This window comes from Cyprinodon tularosa, unplaced genomic scaffold, assembly GCF_016077235.1.
Source record: "Cyprinodon tularosa strain WSP-4 unplaced genomic scaffold, ASM1607723v1 ctg649, whole genome shotgun sequence".
Classification (NCBI taxonomy): domain Eukaryota; kingdom Metazoa; phylum Chordata; class Actinopteri; order Cyprinodontiformes; family Cyprinodontidae; genus Cyprinodon; species Cyprinodon tularosa.
Window position 1 is genome coordinate 131,786 of NW_024039395.1, and position 20,715 is coordinate 152,500.

Here is a 20,715-nt window from a genome sequence, read left to right on the forward strand (position 1 = left end):
ATAAAATGAAAAAAATGTAAATGGCTCAAACATTAAAGGAATACAGCTTGTCTGTCTGTTCTTATAGCTCTTTGGAAGGGCCCTCTGTTTAACCAAGTCACAGCTGGAAATAAGAAGCTGCTTTCAGGTTCAATTAATCTGAAAAAAAAAAAATAAATAAGAAAAAAGAGGGCAAAAAAAAAAGACAGACTTTTAGAGACAGGAGTTAACATAAAAAGGAACAAAATGATGATATAAAAACATAAATAACAAAACAAAAAAATACATCAGAGAGATAATTAACATTTTTTAACCTATCATTGCAAACCATAAGCCAAAACCTCATTACTAACAAAACAAGCATTGGAAGTCAAATAAGAACACCTTAAATAATTACAAACAAAAAAACAGAAGAATGATCAAATAATAAAAGTAAAGATTAAAGAGATAAAGACTTCATCAGTGTTTTTAACCACGTCATTGTCAGGGAGGCCCCAGCCAAGTCGCTCCCACTGTACTATGATGCTGCTCATCCTTGTTAGCATTCAGAGGGAACAAGTTTGCCACAGAGGGCAATTATGTTGGCTGAAAATTAGCATTCAATGTGCATCAGTGACATTACGTGAATATCTGTCTCAGTATGAGGCATCCAGGGCCCCGGAGCCGGGTAATCAATATCTATTAGTCGTCCCATCTGAAGAATTAGATTTCACCAGTGGATCAACCTGCTCCCAGAACCGCCATCTCCACCCCCACCTCGCCTCCCTGACTCCACGTCAAACATTATAAGATGACTGGACATATCATGCTCTGATGTTGGTTGCCTAATGAAAGAGATCATGTTGAACTCAAACACAATGTGAGGCAATCCGATCACCCTCAGGAGGAGGAGGGGGGGTGTTCTGGAGAAAGGCCAGCAGGTGTCAGGCTCCCACTGGAGGAGAGCAGAGGAGCAGTGAGGGACATGAAGCCCAGAGAGCTTTTCAGGTTTTATTTGGATTTGTACAGGAGATAAACAGGAGAAAAAAGAAAAGAGTGGAAACAATTCATACTTGAGATTGTTTTTCTCTGTATAAAAAGAAAACAGAGGAGGTTTTGGTTCAGTTTACTGAGAGGAAACAGAAAAAGAAAACAGAAAAATGAGAAGCAAACATTCGTAACCAGCAGTCAGTGCATTTTCTTTTCCTTTTAATGGTGCTTCTTTCGCCTCCATAATCTGAAGTGAAAAACCCGAAGGGCGGCTGCAGTAAGTGCTCATAACTATGTGCTGTATTCATAACACACGCAAACAAACTGGAGGAGCAAATTTGGTGTCCAAATTTAAAAATGTTGCCCATTTAAAGTGCTTGATGACATACACAGTGTACAAACCCAAGGTACATTATAAATACATGTAAAAACATATGCAACCAAACTAACAAATGAGAGTTGAACTTAAAATCACAATTTTACAAGCCATTGCACATTGTCATGTGATATATATATTTTTATTTATTTAAATAATGTAGCATTATTCTCTTCAGATAGTGAAAGAGCAAAGAGTTTTTATTCAGCGACCTCCTTGGTTTTAGCTTTGCAGCTTTGCATCAGCAATCCTCTGATTCACAGCATGATCTCTTTAACACAAGAGTCCAGTTGTTTGGAGGAGAGGTTGCTGCAGAATCCATCTCCTCCAGAGCCTTAATGGAGGTGTATCTGCAGAGCAGTGGCACCAGCAGCTGCAGCAGGAATCCTCGGTGGAAGGGGTGAACACTTGAAGGTTCTCGAAGTTGGATCTTCAAACATGTTTTTTTTTTTTTTTTTTTTTTTTTTTTTTTTTATCAGGCTGGGTTGCAGTCAGCTGTAGGACAGTGGCACTAGGGGGGCAGCAGAGGAGACTTGAAGGTGCAGGCTCCAGTGCAATGACGAGGAGTGAGCATCTTGCAGGAGAAATGGTGAAGGGCGTCGTGAGCTTCTAGGGGGGAAGGAGCCCATCAGTGAGAACATGAGGGTGAAAAACAACAATGAAAAGGTTGGTTAGTAATTAATCTACTGTTTTAGTTTAATTTTGACTTTCTAGAGCAAAATCCAAAATGCAGAGCGGGGGCCATTTGAGGCCTTCTGAATGATTTTTAAGGCCCCTGAATGCAATCCTAAAAAGTTGCAAATTTGGCCAACCCGAAAAGGCAGAAAGCATTTTTAAAGAGACAATAACCAATCATTTTTTCATGTTTTAAAAGTAGTAGCATGTCTTCTTTTTTAATAAGGCAAAAAAAGACACAGTTCTTACATTTATGTTAAAATGAAAATCTTCAACAAAGTCAGACTGCGTTGTTTCTTTCGTTAAGGACATATTTTTTAATCTTAATTTTATCCCTTGAACTTGTAAAAAAAATAAAATAAACAACAAAGACTGCTAAAAAAATTATGATTAGCTTTAAATTACAAGTTGAATACGTCTCGATACGACAACATCACTTGGACAAACTTAGTGCAGAAGAGTCAAATCTTTTCTAAGCTTTCTTTTTACCATTACCTATATTTACTATCATTTTACTTTTCCTTTGGCAACCTAAAGTAGCCAAAAGTAGAAATCAATAATTTTCTATCTTAAAGGCAAATAGTGCGTTCTATGTGAGGTGAGAACCAGAGTTTTATTTGTTCTTTTCATTCAGGTCTGAGGGCAGGAGAGGACGAATGGAACATCTTAGAAAAAATTATGTGTGCTTATTAAACTTGTAGAAATTGTGTAGCTTAATATGGGGACTGCCTGAGCTAAAAGAAGCTAAATTGTTAGTTACTCAGCAAAGCTGCAGTTACTAAGTTAATCAAAAACAAATCTTTTCGGTCTTCTCATAAATCTGCATTACGGTATTATATCGTTGTCCACAATACTCTGCAAAGTCATGGCAACATTCAGCCAATCATATTGTCACAGGCAGCAGTTCTGGTACCTTAACCAGCGAGTCAACATCACCACAAAAATTTGGGATACTACTACACTAGAATATGTACAAAGTTAAAGTTTTAAAGTTAAAGTTTGAACTTTATATTAGGGGAAATATGACCTAAACTGGTCAGAATGTGACTCCATGTGTGTAATATTTCAGAAACAAAAGCTAACTTTGTTTGTTTTTCATTGATTTTTGTTTTATGTTATTGTTTAACTCATATAAAGCACTTTTAATTGTCTCTGTGCTGAATTGTACTATATGAATAACCCTGCTTGCCTAATTAAAACTACATATCAGTGAGTGGGATCATAACCTAATGACTCCAAGGCTGTTCTTCACCTTTTCTACTGACCAGCAGAAAAGCTCAGACTAGATATTGGTGAGTTTTTATGCACACGGATAATTTCTACTGAGTTTAGAGGAGGACCTTTCAAGTTCTTTTCTCTTGTAGGACTGTCAGTTTAGATGCTTGACAGATTCTGCTACATCCAACCTCCTTATTAAATGTGCCCCATAAAAGATGTTCTGATACAGCATTTTGAAATGATATGTTTTGAATATCTTTGTCATTTTTTATTGTTTTATCATTGGTGATATGTTATATGATATATGTTTATGATATATCAAATCCTGCATGCAGCAGAACAGGGTCTGAAAAGGTTGGAGTCAGACCAAGACTCAGCAGAATATAATCCAGGTCAAGTATTACTGAATGTTTCACATAAAAACAAAAAAACAAACAAACAAACAGATAGGATCTTTAACTGCTGCACAACAACTCAACACCAAAGAGTTGTTATAGTCTTGATCAAAGTGCTTTTAAAAAGTCTTTATACTTTTATATATTCATCATCTACTGTGGTCGATCAGCACAAAGCAGAGCTTAGCTGCTACATGCCAGATAGATGATAGATGTGTTTAACTTGAAGCAGTTACAGCTGCATGCCTTCTTGACCTGGAACCTCTTGGTATAATCAGACTTGAGTTGTCCCTTTGAGATGACGTGTTGTGAATTTAGTGCTATATAGATAAACTGAATCTAACCCATTCCACTGTACGTCTCGCTTTATGTTTCAAGCCCTGCCAGAAGGTCAACTTCTGTCCCGGTTTGAAGTCCTTAGCAGCTTCTAGAAGATTTTCTTGCAGAAATGCCCTGAATGCAACCCCATTCATCCATCAATCAACAGCTTTACTGACTGAACAGGTTTCCTGTTTCTGATGGAGAAGACCGTCCCCTCGTGATGTTGCTGCCACCTCCGTGTCTAACATTGGAGAGCAGAGGTCTTTGAAATTGGGGCTGCTGCCCCTAGTGAATCCATAAAAGTACTGTGATCCTTAGTCAGTTTGCCTGTTCTTATTTAAAAGTTTCAAACATTACCACAAATGGAACTTGCAGCAAGTTAATAAACTGATGCATTGGATAATGCATCAGTTTATCAGTTTGCTTCCTCCGTATGTCAGTAATGGGGGTGTGCAAATGTTGGTAGGTTGGCAGTTCTTCAATATTTCTTCTTTTGTCAGATGTTGGACTGAACGGTTCACTGTGAGACTTTTAGAGCTCAGGATCATTTACATTAAACATTTACACAATTTTATTTGTGATGGATTGTATTTAAAGTATCAGATTAAATTAAGCTGAATGCAAATCTACCGCAATGTATTTTGAATCATACTCATATACACTGAAATTGGTTGTGATAAAACAAAATGTTTAGGAGTTGTTTACTTTTGCAAGTGACCATAGGTGGTTTTTAATATTTTAGCAGTTCTGCCTTTCTTGGTCAGGAGTAAACGAGGCTTTTTCATTTAAGTTAAAAAGTGTCCCAGTGTGGGAAAACGGCTTGGTGAAGACAAACAAAAAGACGTCTTTGCAGAAAGTGAACCATTATCTGCTGTTATTGACTCATACCCTGATGAAAATCATGCTTATCATGATTTACTTTGTTGTTTTTTTCCCTCATTGTCACAATGTAAAGGTTTTTTTCATTATTGTACGTCTGTCTGGACACAAATTTTTGAATCGTTTAGCAACTCTAAACAGCTTCTTTACATTTTTCTCAAAAACAGCGCACAAGGATTTTATTCTCTAAGAACATTTAATTATAATGTAATTATAATATATTTATAATATAATTGTTTGGCTACAGTAACTTCAATGTATCAATCAGTGATTTTTTTTTTCATGAAGAATATTCAGGTTATTATGAACTAATCAGCATCAATTCTCATTTTTGTTTTTTTTTTCATCATTATTACTGATACTACTGATTTGTGAACATAGGGAGCTCAATGCATCTTGTTTTGATATCTTAAATTTTATGGAAAAAAAAAATCAAATGTGTAAATTTTCTCTTTCCTAATCTCATAAATAATTTCCTCCCGAATTCAGTCATCATCTTTCTCGCTGAGGGATTCTGGTTTTTAGGTAATAGATGTTCATTCTGCAGTCCATGTAGTAAAGGTTGGATTTATTTTTTCTTCTTTAAGTGAATTAAAAATAAAATTTTTGACCCCCTGCTTGAAAACGCAGTTTTGTATCTCAGTTATCTCAAGGGTCAATATTAATTTCCTTATCTTGAGTGATTTAAATGTTTTGCAATAAGGATTCTTTTAAACAGGAGCTTTCAGCTTTTTCTCTTTAACTTTCAAGCCTCATTTTCTTATATGCAGAAAAAGAAAGACCAATATCCTCCGAGAAGCTTATTGCATTCAAACATAAACAACTTAAGGTGAAATGACACATTTACCAACAGCTTAAAAGCTTCAACCTCACAGCTCCTTGAAGATGAAATGGAGCCTGCAGGTGTTTTTCTCATCTGCAGTAAATTGTCTTGCTGCTGAAATGTGCAATATGAATAAACTTGTCTCCCTAATAACTGTTATGAACAAAGTCAGTGCATCCCTTCCCCCCTTTCTTAGTTTAGTAGCTACAACACTGGCCTGTTACGGACAATCCTTTGGCATTTCTGCAGCCCTTTGGTTTGCAGTTGAGCTTCTTCAAAGAACTCTGCTCTGGTTTCATTTGATATTTAAAATGTATCTTTTGTAAGCACCTTTCTAATTACGGTTTGGAACATTTTTTCTTCCTGGTTGGAAACAATAAGTCTTTACAAATGCAAAAAATGCAAGAAAAGAACGCCTCTAATCATGAATATTTATCACCTCTCACAGATATGTATCGCTCAGGGTTTTCCAGATTCAGAAGAAATGAAAGAAAAGTTTTATCTAATCAGTTTCCTTTGATTGTTTTGGACATGTGTGAAAATCTGATAAACTTATCTTCTTTAATTATAAAAATTCCAGTTCTCAATGTGTTTGGTGAGGAGAAATAGCAGCCTGAGTCATGAATTAAACATTTTACGAAATGAGTCCTTCTTCTGTTCTTCAGTTATTGAAAGTAAACAGGCCTCACTGGTTCTTGTTAATGAGAGAGTTATGGTTTTTGTTAAAAAACAAAACAAAAACAAAAAAAACACAGAGGTCCACTTTTCACACATAGTGTGTGTTTTTTAATATATACATAGTTTTTTAAATAATAATTATAAGATAACATTGGGGAAATGAATATGTTTTTTAATTAGAAAGTAAATATTTTATCCAACTGGTAAAGCTGAAGTATAGCTTAAAGACAACTGATTAGCATCCATGTAATGAAACAATGGGAGGAGCTGACTTTTTACTGGGAGCAGAACAGCAGCGCAAAAGAAGAATAGAGAAGATGTAGTTAAAAATGCCCCATAAATAAAAAGAGACATTAAGAATATTTGGCTGCTTTGTTTCATTATTATTGAAGCTTCTTTACAAAATGCATCTGTTTTTTGCACATCCAGAAAATCATCAGAAGACGAAAGCATTGATAATCTGATGAGCTAAGCTCTGGTCAGATCTCTTAAAAATAGAAATGGTTTGTTTTTCCTTTAAAATAAAAATAATAAACAGGTTAAACTGATTTGATTGTCTTTGTTTGAACCATTGTTTCCTCATCACTCACAATGAATATACTTCCCAGCCAGTATGAAGCAGATAATGTGGCCAGTGGTGCTCTCCACTGCCTCAAGTCAGATTTCAAATGAGAAGCTTCACTTTAACTGTGCCGCACTGTAAATACTGACATCTGAACACAGCAGAGGCCGAACGAAACAACAAAAAAGTAGCACTTGCATATTCATTTGAGCTTGTGGGTAAAAATGTGAATAAATTATTGATTCCCTCTGTGGACCACTTAGAAATTACCTTTTAGTTTCTGCTGTATTGCATAACGAGCCTTTCTCTCTTGGTCCAACTCGCTGCTCAAAGTGTCTATCAAAAAATAAAAATAAAAATAAAGAAGTAAAAAAATAATAATAATAAATAAGTGGTCAAAAATGATTATGGAGGAAAGTAAAAACAAACAAAATGAGTAAATAGTGTGTGGAGGAGTGTAACGTGTGCTGTTTGCCCCTGTGGTATTTAGACTGACCCCTCTGTGTACTTGAACCCTGTATTTAAATGACTGTAACATTAAACCAATCCTTTAACGGGTGGCATTAGTTGAAGTCTGCTGCATGTAAGCGATACAGAGCTACATAATGGTCTGTCTATTCAATTTTCCAGAGCATGATTTAGGAGAAAATAACATCTGCAAACAAAACAACGTGGCTTCAGTTTCACCTTTGATAGAGATCCATTAATCCCCTCAGCCACAGCAAAAATAAATAAAAAAACAAAGATGGAGTTTACAGTAAAACACTCTAATATTTCAATATGCAAGTGTCACTTTTCCTTCTACACTGCAAAAAATTGAAATCTAAAAAAGTGATTTTTTTTGCAATAAATGCATTTTTTCTTGAATTGAAGAGGTAATTGAGACACTTTGCCAATGGAACAAGACAATTTACATTTAAAATAAGAAAACACAATTGCATTGTCTTATTTCAACTGCATATTATCTAATTATATCATTTTAAGACTAAAAATACTCATTCCATTCTCTAATTATTTTATTTACCTACTCAATTTAATGGTAAATACACTTAATTTAAGACATTTTTAGACGGTTTTTGCAGTGTATAATCTTATAAAGCCAATAATTATTGAACTTTAACTTTTGTGGCTTAAAGAAAAGCTGATTTAAATCCACTGCCCAGACTAACAGAAAGAGACTCACCTCGAACAATCTGCAACTGCTGGACCATTTCCTCTCTGTAGGACAGCTCACGCTTCATTTGATCCTGGAAATTATCTGAGGAGGGAAAACCAGGAACCTCATCATACAGATCGACTCAAAGAAAGGATCCAGTCCGACTAACTAACTCGCTTTTGTCCCCATCATACCTTTCAGATGCTGAAATTCTCTCTCCAACTTCTTCCTCAGCTCCACTTGCTCCACCAGCTGCTTCTGCAACTCCTCTGGAGAAAAAAAGAACATTTAACATCCTGTTAGATATTTTATCTATTTATTTATTTGTCTTAAATATATATATTTAAAAATGATAAACATATCTTTTTTTTTTTATTTCTGCTGGTAAGGATTAGTTGGAGCCCTTGTAATAAAACCAACTTCAGGTGCATCTCCTTCCTTGATAACCCCTTCTCTCCCCCTCTCTCCCCCCCTCTCTCTCCCAGGCTGCTGCAGTAATTGCCATGCATTGCCTGGAGGTGGAGACGATAATAACGGAGTCCCAGGGTTTTTCCAAGCGTTGTAAAATAATTAGCTGCCGAGCCTCGGGGTTATGGCTCTGTTCGTTAAAATATTAATAGCCTCTAAACGATTTCCCCTTACAATAATAAGTCAAAACTCCTACATCTCGTGATTAAGTGGTTAACAACTATGGAAACACTGTAGGCCTATAAAATGCAAATTCGCATTCGGATATTTGGGCGTGCATCTCTTTAGCAGCAACATTTCAAATCAGGTGGAAATCAGTATTTAATGTTATTCTAACAGACTGGGGATGTTTAGGTTGATAAAGGGGCGGGTTTTAGTTTAGGAATTAAAAAGATCATGGAAAAAAAAATATCATCTATTAAAATTTTACTATGTCATGAAATAATACAAATAATTGTCTTGTTTTTTAGGTTATGAGCCTTAAAACGCTCCCCACCTTTGGCCATATTCTCCAGATCTCTTTCATGCACACTGATGTCGATGCGTAAAGCTCCATCACCTGCACATACATATTAAATAATAATCAAATAAAGGAAAAATCAAAGTCGCTGCAAGCTGTTTTATGGTTTAAAAAAATATATATGTGAAAATTTCTGAATTTTTTGGGATATAAATAATAATTTTAAACCTTGTCTGTCCTTCTCTGAATAGGAAGTTGCGCCATGCTGTGTTTGCGCTTCAGCCATGTGATGGATACCTGCATACAGGGGGTTCAGTTTAAGGGATTTCTAAAGATTTGGGTTGGATATATCAGCAGGTAATAAATCGGATCAATAATTATACCGCTGGGTCTGTTGGGTGGTTTGGAGCTGAAGGAAGGACGGTCGTTCAGGAGGAGCATCGGTGCGTCCCTTTCATGAGGGAACACCTGCAAAACAGAGAGCAATTACAGGCCATTTGCTGCGGTTCTTCATATAATTACAGCCGTTTGAAAAATAATAAAAAAGATCTATTAAATATAAATAAAAACATAAAAGCTATTTAATTAGATTGATTAGATTGTGTGAAATAAAAAAATAAATAAAAGGCCTATTTGGGGAAAAAATAAACCCGCATTTCACATTTTTTAAAGGTTTGTGTATAACAATAATAATAATAAAAAAATAAGATATTTCTTATTTTTATTTAAAAAAATCTAAATAATAATTAAATGTTTTGCTCAGGGGGAACTGGTTTTATTAGCCAAAGAGCAAAGGCCATTTGACTGCCTAAATCTTGCAGGTCAGCATTTTTGATCACATTTACTTCTGCTGCTTCTGTCCAACTTTCCCTCCGGGGATCATTAAAGCTCCAATTCATCTAATCTCACCTCATGAGGAGGGGAGCTGTTACGCATCTGTCGCTCCTCATCCGATGAGGCCTGCGGTGACACCCCAGCCGCCCCCGGGCTGATGGAGCCGTCAGGCCGCTGCTGGCCCTCCTCGGCTGCAGCGCAGAGCCGCTCCTGCGCAGGGGAGCCTCGGACATCCCCACCCGGTGAGATCCGGATGGACTCCTCTTCCTCCGGACCCCGGTTGGATTCCACGTCCACGTCTGGATCGTCGTCCTCATCGTCCACTACGCTGTCCCTGTCCGGGGACGCCGATCTGTAGCTGGAGCTCTCGCTGATGAAATCCGGGGACAGGTAGCCGGGACGCGCGCCGAACCCGTCCCGGTTGCCGTAGAGTTTGGCGATCGTTTCCGCGTCTTTGACCACGGGTCTGAAGGCTGAGATGTAGCTGATCTTCCTCTGAGAGGCCTCGTCTCCGGATCTGTCCTCGTCGTTTCTGGTGGAGGAGGACTGGGAGCTCGGGCTGCGCTCATGGTGAGGATGCGGGGTTGTGTCTTTGGGTGTGTTTGCGCCCCGATCGCTTTGGTCAGAAAGGTCCAACTCAGTTTGCCGGACACCCGGACGCTCAGTTGGAGGTTTAGGTGGGGCGCCCGGGTAGGGTGGCATGGGCAGGCCTCCTGCTGTGGGCCAGAACATGGGGAAAGCGGGGTAGAGGGAGTCCTTGGCTCCGGGCCAGAACACACCCGGAACCGCGGATTTGTTCCCATCAGTCACTGCGTCGCTCTTTTTCTGACACAGCCCATAGCTGGGGAAACCATAGGGGTGATGGGGGAATAGGGGTGGGGGGATCTTCTGCAGCATGCCAAAGCTCTTGCTGGGCACAGGGATGACCGGGTAGCTCCGTGCGCCTCCAGCCAAACTTAAGTTATTGCTTCCCTGCTCCTCGTCGCACCGTAAAGTTTTGTGAGGGATCTCAGGGGAACTAGTTGGAGCCAAACTGGAGGAGGTCTGCGACTTCAACGATGAAGACATTCCCGACCCGCTCATGGGAAGAGTCCTCTTTCTGCTCCCCCCGTTGAACATGGCCTTAACATCCTCCCACGCGTGGTTTATATCCTCAGACTGTTTCTTGTCCGTCAGTTTCAGGTGCCTTCTCCACGAATTGAAGTTAGCCGCGTCCGGCTGCAGGTACTTGGACTCTGGAGTGCGATGAGAGTGAAAAATAAACTTATTCGGGGAGAAATACATGTTGCAAAAGCTGCATTTGATGCACTTGGCCCTGGAGCTGTTGTATCTGGCGGGGATGAAGCTGCCTCTGCAGCCCCAGGCGCATTCATGGGACACGTCAAAGGCGAAATTCTCTGGCAGCTTCGGAGGGCTGTGCGCTCCTAGGAAGGACTTGCAGAGGCGCTCGGCCTCCCGTTTGGTGATCATCCCGCAGCGCCTGGATGAGATGGGCATGGCCCCTGCGCGCCTCAGGAGCTCCAGCTGGACGGGCGTGCACTGCACGCAGGTGATGCCCAGAGCCACCCGGCGGTTGTGGATCTCGTTGTAGCTGTAGTTTTTCAGAAGGGTGTTGGAAATCTGTGCAAGGCAGAGTCTCTCCTTCCCATCTATGACCAGAGACACGATGGGCACCCCGTACAGGGAGGTCTCACTCACTTGGTTCGGTTTGAGGGAGTTGGGGCTGGAAAAGCTCGGAGCGTCTTGCTTCAAACTCGGGGAAGAGCTGGCGTCTCGTCCCGCGTCTCCAAGATGTCCGGGCATCGACTCCATCCCTGGAAGCCTAACCATCAAAATCACAAAATTATATTGAAACAGGCTACTTGTTAGGCCTACTAAAAACAAAATGAAGCACACACTCGTATGTGTATATTTATGTATTTATATGAGTAAAGAAAAAAATACAAAATAAAATAATGTTATAAATGTATATATTTTTCATTCCAACAAGGAAGACATCTATATCAATATTAACTATTTTAGGAATTTTTTTCCATCGAATTGCGTCGAAATAAACCTTCAAATGCAAATATTAACTAAGATAAACGAATCAGTAATACGAAAAATATATAATAATAATAATAATAATAATAATAATAATAATAATAATAATAATAATAATAATAATAATAATAATAATAATAATAATAATAATAATAAAAGTTTATATGGTTTGTTCGATTGCAAAAGTGAATTTAGTTTTTGCCCTTGTTCTTAACTTCTCCTAATTTTCTTCATCTGCGCGTCCGGCCTCCTTCTCCCGGATTTCACTCAACCTCCTGCGTGGAAGGAGGACCTCTCCTGCTCCCCTTATCTTCAAATCGGCTCAGCACTTACGGAGCAGCTACTTAAGAGTCACATAAGATCCTTAGACACGGAAAAGGACAGAAGGGAAATGCAGCCTGAGCTGCGCCAATGCGCTTAGCGGAGAAGAAAAGAGCAACTCTAAGCTGCTTTTCTGGTAATTACACGGATCCAAGCGTGCGTCCCCGCATTGTTAATAAAAGACTAGCCCTATATATAATTAAAGCTTCAGCGCAGATTAGCCTTAGACTGCAGGCAGGAATTAGGTTGGAGCAGGCCTGTGTCACATTCACCTGCGCAAATGATCGACTCTTTGCGGGGTTTTCAAAGGCCGCGCAAATCTACCGAGCAGGTTTCTAATAGCTGGCTCCCTGCTTTATCATCACATATTAATCATTTAGCTTACAAACTACATTTTTTTTATTCCAAAAAAGAAAGAAAAATAAATAAATGCAAGCAATATTATCCGTTTTGCATTCCAATTATTTTAAAACCTTAAAATATCACCTACCTTCCTCTTCTGAAAAGACAAGACGCTCCAGCGATGTTTGGTGAAAGAAATAAAAAAAAAAGTAAGGAGAGGAAAATTTGGAGAATATTTTTGTCCGGATAGAAAACGGTGATAAAAACGCAGGGGGAAAAAAAACACAAAAAAACTGCAAACTTTCTCTCAGTTGGCTGAAGCTCAGGAAGAAACAGCAGCGGCGCGCAGGACCTCCATCCTGTTGGAGCTCTGGGAGGTGAATACCGTGTAGACAGGAAGCACATGGCACCTCTCTCCTCCTCCTCCTCCTCCTCCTGCCGTCATGCTGATGTGTAATAGCTCTCCCTCTCTACTCCCCATTCTCTCTCAAACACATAAACACGCGAAGCTACACAAAGATTCACAATTTTTGACGCACAAAACAGAAAGAAAGGCGTTATTCCCAATTAGGCCCCCGCTGACCCCAAATATGGAGACATTTGGCCTCAGAATTATTGGTATTTAATTACAAAAACTGTTATAAATGAAAACTTTATAATAGTTCTAAATAAATATAAACTAAATGGTAAGTGCGTAAAGCGGCTCACTCAGACACTCCTTACTAAAGACCCCCCGGAGGCCCCTGGGGTCAAACTGATAGCGTTTCATTTGCATTAAGGATCAGCGCGCATCTTGCTTTATTTCCCCGCAGTGGAAGCGAGCCGCTGCGCAAGTTGCGCTTTGCAGGCAGCAAGAAGCCCAAAAAGGCCCTGGCTCATTTATCAAGTTTCACCACCATCTGTTTGGCTTCCACGCCGCGGCCACGCAAATCACTCAGCAGCTTTGGGGGAGGGAAAAAAAAAAGAATAAATGAAGGTTAGAAATCTGAAATAGATGTGGGATCCTTCGGCCTGATTTTAGACTAATGCAAACTGAATGAAGCGGAGAGGCGATTGACTTAAAAAATAGAAATCTTCAAAGTGTTAAAAGCTTGGTCACTTTGCTGTATCAATTATTTAAGCTCTGGTTAAAGATCAGACTCTGAAAATTAAGTCTAAAATACAGGGGTGTCCCTAAAAACCCCTTTAAAGGGCTGATCATGGGGGCTACAACCTGATGGACCCCCAGCTACACACAGAAAAGAAGGAAGCAGAGAGATAAGGGATTGTTTTATAAAGAATGCTGAGGAGAGGCATTCATTTTAAAAAATATGATGCATGGTGCAAGGACACAAAGACTATGAATGCATAAGAAAATAAGCCTTAAAAAAAAAAAAAATCCTATTAAAAAAAAAATGACGCATTTAAGATTGTCTGATAAAACAGAAATCTACAGAGGTGTCCAAAGCCCACGTTTTCTAAGTTATAATTAAGAGATTATCTTCTGGATTTAGCCAAAATATTCAGAGATGAGCACCAGGAGGATCCCTTAGGAAAAAGATCTCGCCTTTTATTATTATTTTTCATGTTCTTCTTCCTAAGTAAATCTTAAGGATAACCATGATGCAGAACATCTTGTTGTGGCATTTCAAAATAACTCAAACTGTTTAACTCCTCTAAATCATATAATTGAATTGGTTTATTTGATTCATAACTTATAATTTTTTTTCTTTAAACGGTATTTTTAATAAATTTTAATTTTATTAATCTTCAAAGTGTTCATATATTATTAAAGCCATGGCCCAACCCAATTTCTATACATCTTGGTTCTTTCATTTGTGATACATTAACATTAGGCACATACATAAATAAGTAAATAAATAAATAGAAATATACACATATCATCCTAAAGTGTCTTCCGTTTTGATGTTTCTGTTGTGTTTAGAGTCTAGAATAGACCAATAAACAGACACCTATGTGTAAGTGTTATACAATTTGTGCATGGTGGGGGGTTTAAGGGGCCCAATAGGAAGGCAGACCCCAGAACATTTCTGTCCAGCCCTGCTGACCCAGCCACTATGTCAAACAGAAGCCAAAACACTTGATTGTTTCAGGCACCATAATGAGAATCAAGCACATACTGTCACCCATCACACTGGAGGCAGGAACAGAGTGTTCCTGAACAGATGAGAGTTTAGTGTCATCTACTTTTATTCTCTTACCTCCCTGCAATATTGATGCTGAACTTGATCCTATAAGCGCATCCTCTCCTCTTTCACAGTGGAGAGGCTTCCCCCGCAGCCCCCCTCCAATAATTACAATTTTATACTGTAATTATTCCTCTCCTTTTAATTATTTAGGCCGCAGAGCTGAATGCAGCCTTTTGTCGCCGTTTATTCTTGGGGAAACGTGAGCTGATGCGGCTGCAGATCCGCAGCGAGGAGTTTTTAATTAGAGACATTTCAGCTGTAATTTTAAGCGAGCTCCCTTTATTATTCCTGTTGGATACAAATGACCAGGCCGGCTTCATTGATATGCACAGAAAGCTTTTAACCTGGAGGAGAAATGCACCTTCAGGTGTCTGTCTAAAAACCCAGCAGGTGAGCCTCAGCATGAGTGAACAAATGTAGATTTGTTCATTTTCTGTCAGTAAGGTTTAAAAAATAAAATGTTTGAAAACCCATCTGAGCTCCTTTGCTTCCCCTTTCTCTTCCCCTCAAACTTCTTCAGGTTTCTTTATTCATTGTTTGTGCTGATAAATCCCTTTTAGTTGTCCTTATATGATCAAAAATATTTTTTAAAAAAGGACTGTTACACTGGAAAAAATGAAATCTAAATAAGTCTTTTTTTTTCTTAAAATAAGTGCATTTTTCCTTGAATTGAGGAGATAAGTTATGAAGGACCAACTCTGCCATATTTAAAAATAAATACAGAAATAAATAAATGCTCAATAAATGTATAAGCATACAATTAATTGCCAACAAAAAAGTGAGACATAAATATATATTTAACTCTTAATTAGCTTCTTTATTTATTTGCCTTTGTAATATTTACCTTATTTATTTTTCTGTCCTTTATAATCTTCAACTTTATTTTTTAATAACTTATATATTTAAGTATTTATTTATGTGCATGTTATTATATTTTTGTCTGTTTTATTCTTCCTTTGTATTTTTTTACCTTAGTTATTTCTTCGCCGCTGTTTATTTCTCTCTGCCCTTTTTACATTTCTCTATGCATTTCTATCTCATTATGCAAATTAGGAGGGGGTGTGTCCTAGAGAGTCAACTTCTGCTCATTGGTTGGCTTGGCTGTCCATCTTCTTAACTCACAGAGCTCAGAGTACTAAGTTAAATGTTCTCTTTTCTGTTGCTGTTGTTCAATAAAAGTACGTTTTAAGATCATTTGAGGCGAGAACCTTATACTTTTAAGCATCACCATATGGCCCATTCACAGATTTAATGCGTAATTTAAAAGAAAATGTGACGAACTTGAGAGGACCGTGGCACCAGCGGAGCTCCGAAGCTGCATAGAGAAATGTAAAAAGGGCATAGAGAAATGTAAAAAGGGCATAGAGAAATGTAAAAAGGGCATAGAGAAATGTAAAAAGGCAGAGAGAAATAAACAGCGGCGAAGAAATAACTAAGGTAAAAAAATACAAAGGAAGAATAAAACAGACAAAAATATAATAACATGCACATACATAAATACTTAAAAATATAAGTAATTACATTTATTGAGCATTTATTTATTTCTGTATTTATTTTTAAATATGGCAGAGTTGGTCCTTCATAATAAGTGAGACAATTTGCTAATGGAACAAGACAATTTAAATGGAAAATAAGAAAAAACAAAAACATTGTCTTATTTCAAGTGCTTATTATCTACTTATCTTATTCTAAGAATAAAAATACTGATTCCACATTCAAAATAATCTTATTTATCTGCTCAAATTGAGGGTAAATACACTTAATTTAAGAAGTATTGACTTATTTCTAGATTGTTTTTGCAGTGTAGTTCCCTACAAAGAAAATATGAATATATGTATATATATATATATATATATATATATATATATATACTCACCGGCCACTTTATTAGGTACCCCATGCTAGTAACGGGTTGGACCCCCTTTTGCCTTCAGAACTGCCTCAATTCTTCGTGGCATAGATTCAACAAGGTGCTGGAAGCATTCCTCAGGGAGTTTGGTCCATATTGACATGATGGCATCACACAGTTGCCGCAGATTTGTCGGCTGCACATCCATGATGCGAATCTCCCGTTCCACCACATCCCAAAGATGCTCTATTGGATTGAGATCTGCTGACTGTTGAGGCCATTTGAGTACAGTGAACTCATTGCCATGTTCACGAAACCAGTCTGAGATGATTCCAGCTTTATGACATGGCGCATTATCCTGCTGAAAGTAGCCATCAGAAGTTGGGTACATTGTGGTCATAAAGGGATGGACATGGTCAGCAACAATACTCAGGTAGGCTGTGGCGTTGCAACGATGCTCAATTGGTACCAAGGGGCCCAAAGAGTGCCAAGAAAATATTCCCCACACCATGAAACCACCACCACCAGCCTGAACCGTTGATACAAGGCAGGATGGATCCATGCTTTCATGTTGTAGATGTCAAATTCTGACCCTACCATCCGAATGTCGCAGCAGAAATCGAGACTCATCAGACCAGGCAACGTTTTTCCAATCTTCTATTGTCCAATTTCGATGAGCTTGTGCAAATTGTGGCCTCAGTTTCCAGTTCTTAGCTGAAAGGAGTGGCACCCGGTGTGGTCTTCTGCTGCTGTAGCCCATCTGCCTCAAAGTTCGACGTACTGTGCGTTCAGAGATGCTCTTCTGCCCACCTTGGTTGTAACGGGTGGTTATTTGAGTCACTGTTGCCCTTCTATCAGCTCGAACCAGTCTGGCCATTCTTCTCTGACCTCTGGCATCAACAAGGCATTTCCGCCCACAGAACTGCCGCTCACTGGATGTTTTTTCTTTTTCGGACCATTCTCTGTAAACCCTAGAGATGGTTGTGCGTGAAAATCCCAGTAGATCAGCAGTTTCTGAAATACTCAGACCAGCCCTTGTGGCACCAACAATCATGCCACGTTCAAAGTCACTTAAATCACCTTTCTTCCCCATGCTGATGCTCGGTTTGAACTGCAGGAGATTGTCTTGACCATGTCTTAGAAATTAAGTGTTAACGAGCAGTTGGACATGTGTACCTAATAAAGTGGCCGGTGAGGGTATATATGTATATATAAAAAAAACTGAAACTGTTTTCTCACCCCTCGTAGGGTGGTATGTGTCATCCTCAAGCTCGGGTCCTCTACCAGAGGCCTGGGAGTTTGAGGGTTCTGCGCAGTATCTTAGCTGTTCCTAGGACTGCGCTCTTCTGGACAGAGACCTCTGATGTCCTGGAATCTGCTGGAGCCACTCTCCCAGTTTGGGGGTCACAGCCCCCAGTGCTCCAATTACCACTGGCACCACTGCTGCTCTTACTTTCCACATCTTTTCTAGCTCCTCCTTCAGCCCTTGGTATTTCTCAAGCTTCTCGTGTTCTTTCTTCTTGATGTTGCTGTCGCTTGGGATTTCCACATCTATCACTACTGCCTTCTTCTGTGTGTACCTAATAAAGTGGCCGGTGTATATATATATAAATTATATATATATATATATATATATATATATATATATATATATATATATATATATATATATATATATATATATATATATATATATATATATATATATATATATATATATATATATATATATATATATATATATACATATATATATATATATATATATATAATTTGCCTAAGAAGTGAATCCTAAAAAATTTGCAAAAATGCATTTACTTTAAATTGAAATAAATAAATACATAGAAATAACAGTCCTACTACCTTTGGCGTAAATTTATATTGACATTTTTTTTAAAAGATAAGTGGAAAACCAATCTCAGAAGGGGCCACCGCCTCCCCTGTCTTCCCCTTGGTGGCGCCACTGCCTGTTTACGGTTATTTCTCATTTTCTAACGCTTTCCAAATCATAACGTTGATTCTCATCCACTGATGAAGTCTAAATGTATGCCTACAATAACATTTCAATTAGAAATATAAAAAGCACTCATAAAGTCACAGTGATCATATGCTCCAATGTGTGATGCTGCATTTTCTTCCCACTTTGTTTTCATTTTTGCCTCAATGATGTAAAAAAGATCAATCAAGTCCAGCTCAACCGGGACAGGTTTAATAACAGCAGCAATTGCAGCCAAATGTTAATTAACAGTTGTATCAGCACCCTATAAAACCATGACCCCAATAAATCCCATTTTAGAGACCAATCAATTCTCCTCCTGGACTAAAGGGCCTATTGATCCCTCTCCTAAACGCTTTCTCTTTTTGTTTCCAGTTAAAAGAGCATTTCGATTGCACTTTTTATTGGAGGAAAGACTCCGCCGAGAGGAAAGCGATGGCTTGTAAATTAAACGGTGACATTTTAATTACAGGACATTGATAAAGGGATCCAGGTAATGGCTGTGTACAGGGTGGACACTCATTGTCCCGCCTGATGCGCTAATCAAGGCGGACTGCTCTGAAAAAAACAACAAAAAAAGGTCACGGACCGATTTAAGTTAGGGAATATGAGGGTCCAGGACGGCTCTAAATGAAGACGCATCTCCTGGCAGAGCGCGGTCAATATGCCCCCCCACCAGACCGACTTATTATCACCATAGGTCACAGGGAGCGAAGCCATAGATCATCTGATGCTAGAATTTACATGTCACACAAAGCGATAGAGGCAGCTAGAGTGGGTTAAATCAACACATGCTCACTGTGGAGGACTTGGGATGCAGGTTTATGGCCTGATGGTCCCTTTACATCAAAACAATATTATTATTATTAAATATTTCAAACTAACATATTCCTTTTCCCTTAGACTGATATTCCCGTTTTCTTTAACTGAGGGTTTTTAGGATGTTTCTGCATTTTTATGCAAGATGAATGAAGAAAAAAAAACTAACTCATAAGATTTCATACATCCATCCATCCATCCATCATTCCATCCATCCATCCATCCATCCATCATTCCATCCATCCATCCATCATCCATCCATCCATCATTCCATCATTCCATCCATCCATCCATCCATCATCCATCCATCCATCCATCCATCCATCCATCCATCATTCCATCCATCCATCCATCCATCATTCCATCCATCCATCCATCCATCCATCCATCCATCATTCCATCCACCCATCCATCCATCATTCCATCCATCCATCCATCCATCCATCCATCCATCCATCCATCCATCCATCATCCATCCATCCATCCATCCATCCATCCATCCATCCATCCTCCCTCCCTCCCTTACTCCATCCATCCATCCATCCTCCCTCCATCCATCCATCATCCATCCATCCTCCCTCTCTCTCCTTCCTTCCTTCCTTCCTTCCATCCATCCATCCATCCATCCATCCATCCATCCATCCATCCATCCATCCATCCATCCATCCATCCTCCCTCTCTCCTTCCTTCCTTCCTTCCTTCCTTCCTTCCTTCCTTCCTTCCTTCCTTCCTTCCTTCCTTCCTTCCTTCCTTCCTTCCTTCCTTCCTTCCTTCCTTCCTTCCTTCCTTCCTTCCTTCCTTCCTTCCTTCCATCCATCCATCCATCCATCCATCCATCCATCCTCCCTCTCTCCTTCCTTCCTTCCTTCCTTCCTTCCTTCCTTCCTTCCTTCCTTCCTTCCTTCCTTCCTTCCTTCCTTCCTTCCATCCATCCTCCCTCCATCCATCCATCCATCCATCCATCCTCCCTCCATCCATCCATCCATCCATCCATCCATCCTCCCTCTCTCTCTTTCCTTCCTTCCTTCCTTCCTTCCTTCCTTCCTTCCTTCCTTCCTTCCTTCCTTCCTTCCTTCCATCCATCCATCAATCCATCCATCCATCCATCCTCCCTCTCTCTCCTTCCTTCCTTCCTTCCTTCCTTCCTTCCTTCCTTCCTTCCATCCATCCATCCATCCATCCATCCATCCATCCATCCATCCTCCCTCTCTCTCCTTCCTTCCTTCCTTCCTTCCATCCATCCATCCATCCATCCATCCATCCATCCATCCATCCTCCCTCTCTCTCCTTCCTTCCTTCCTTCCTTCCATCCATCCATCCATCCATCCATCCATCCATCCATCCATCCATCCATCCATCCATC

General features: G+C 39.2%; 1 protein-coding gene across 6 annotated transcripts; it reads right to left on the reverse strand.

Annotated features, from left to right (window-relative positions):
- Window positions 1-955: 955 nt before the first annotated feature.
- LOC119799101 (SKI family transcriptional corepressor 1 homolog-B-like) lies at window positions 956-12,889 on the reverse strand. 6 transcript variants are annotated; one of them, XM_038308838.1, is made up of 9 exons: window positions 12,648-12,889; window positions 9,869-11,615; window positions 9,343-9,427; window positions 9,188-9,256; window positions 8,996-9,058; window positions 8,226-8,300; window positions 8,059-8,133; window positions 7,146-7,211; window positions 956-1,930 (listed from the first exon to the last, which is right to left on the reverse strand). In XM_038308838.1, exons 2-9 carry the CDS (start codon window positions 11,603-11,605, stop codon window positions 1,836-1,838), a joined length of 2,265 nt encoding a protein of 754 aa, XP_038164766.1. In that variant the 5' UTR covers window positions 11,606-11,615; window positions 12,648-12,889; the 3' UTR covers window positions 956-1,835. The 6 variants fall into 6 exon arrangements, with proteins under 6 accessions (XP_038164766.1, XP_038164765.1, XP_038164770.1 ...); XM_038308837.1 differs by having other exon boundaries at window positions 956-1,933; XM_038308842.1 differs by lacking the exon at window positions 12,648-12,889 and adding an exon at window positions 12,051-12,174 and having other exon boundaries at window positions 956-1,933.
- Between the last annotated feature and the right edge of the window lie 7,826 nt (window positions 12,890-20,715).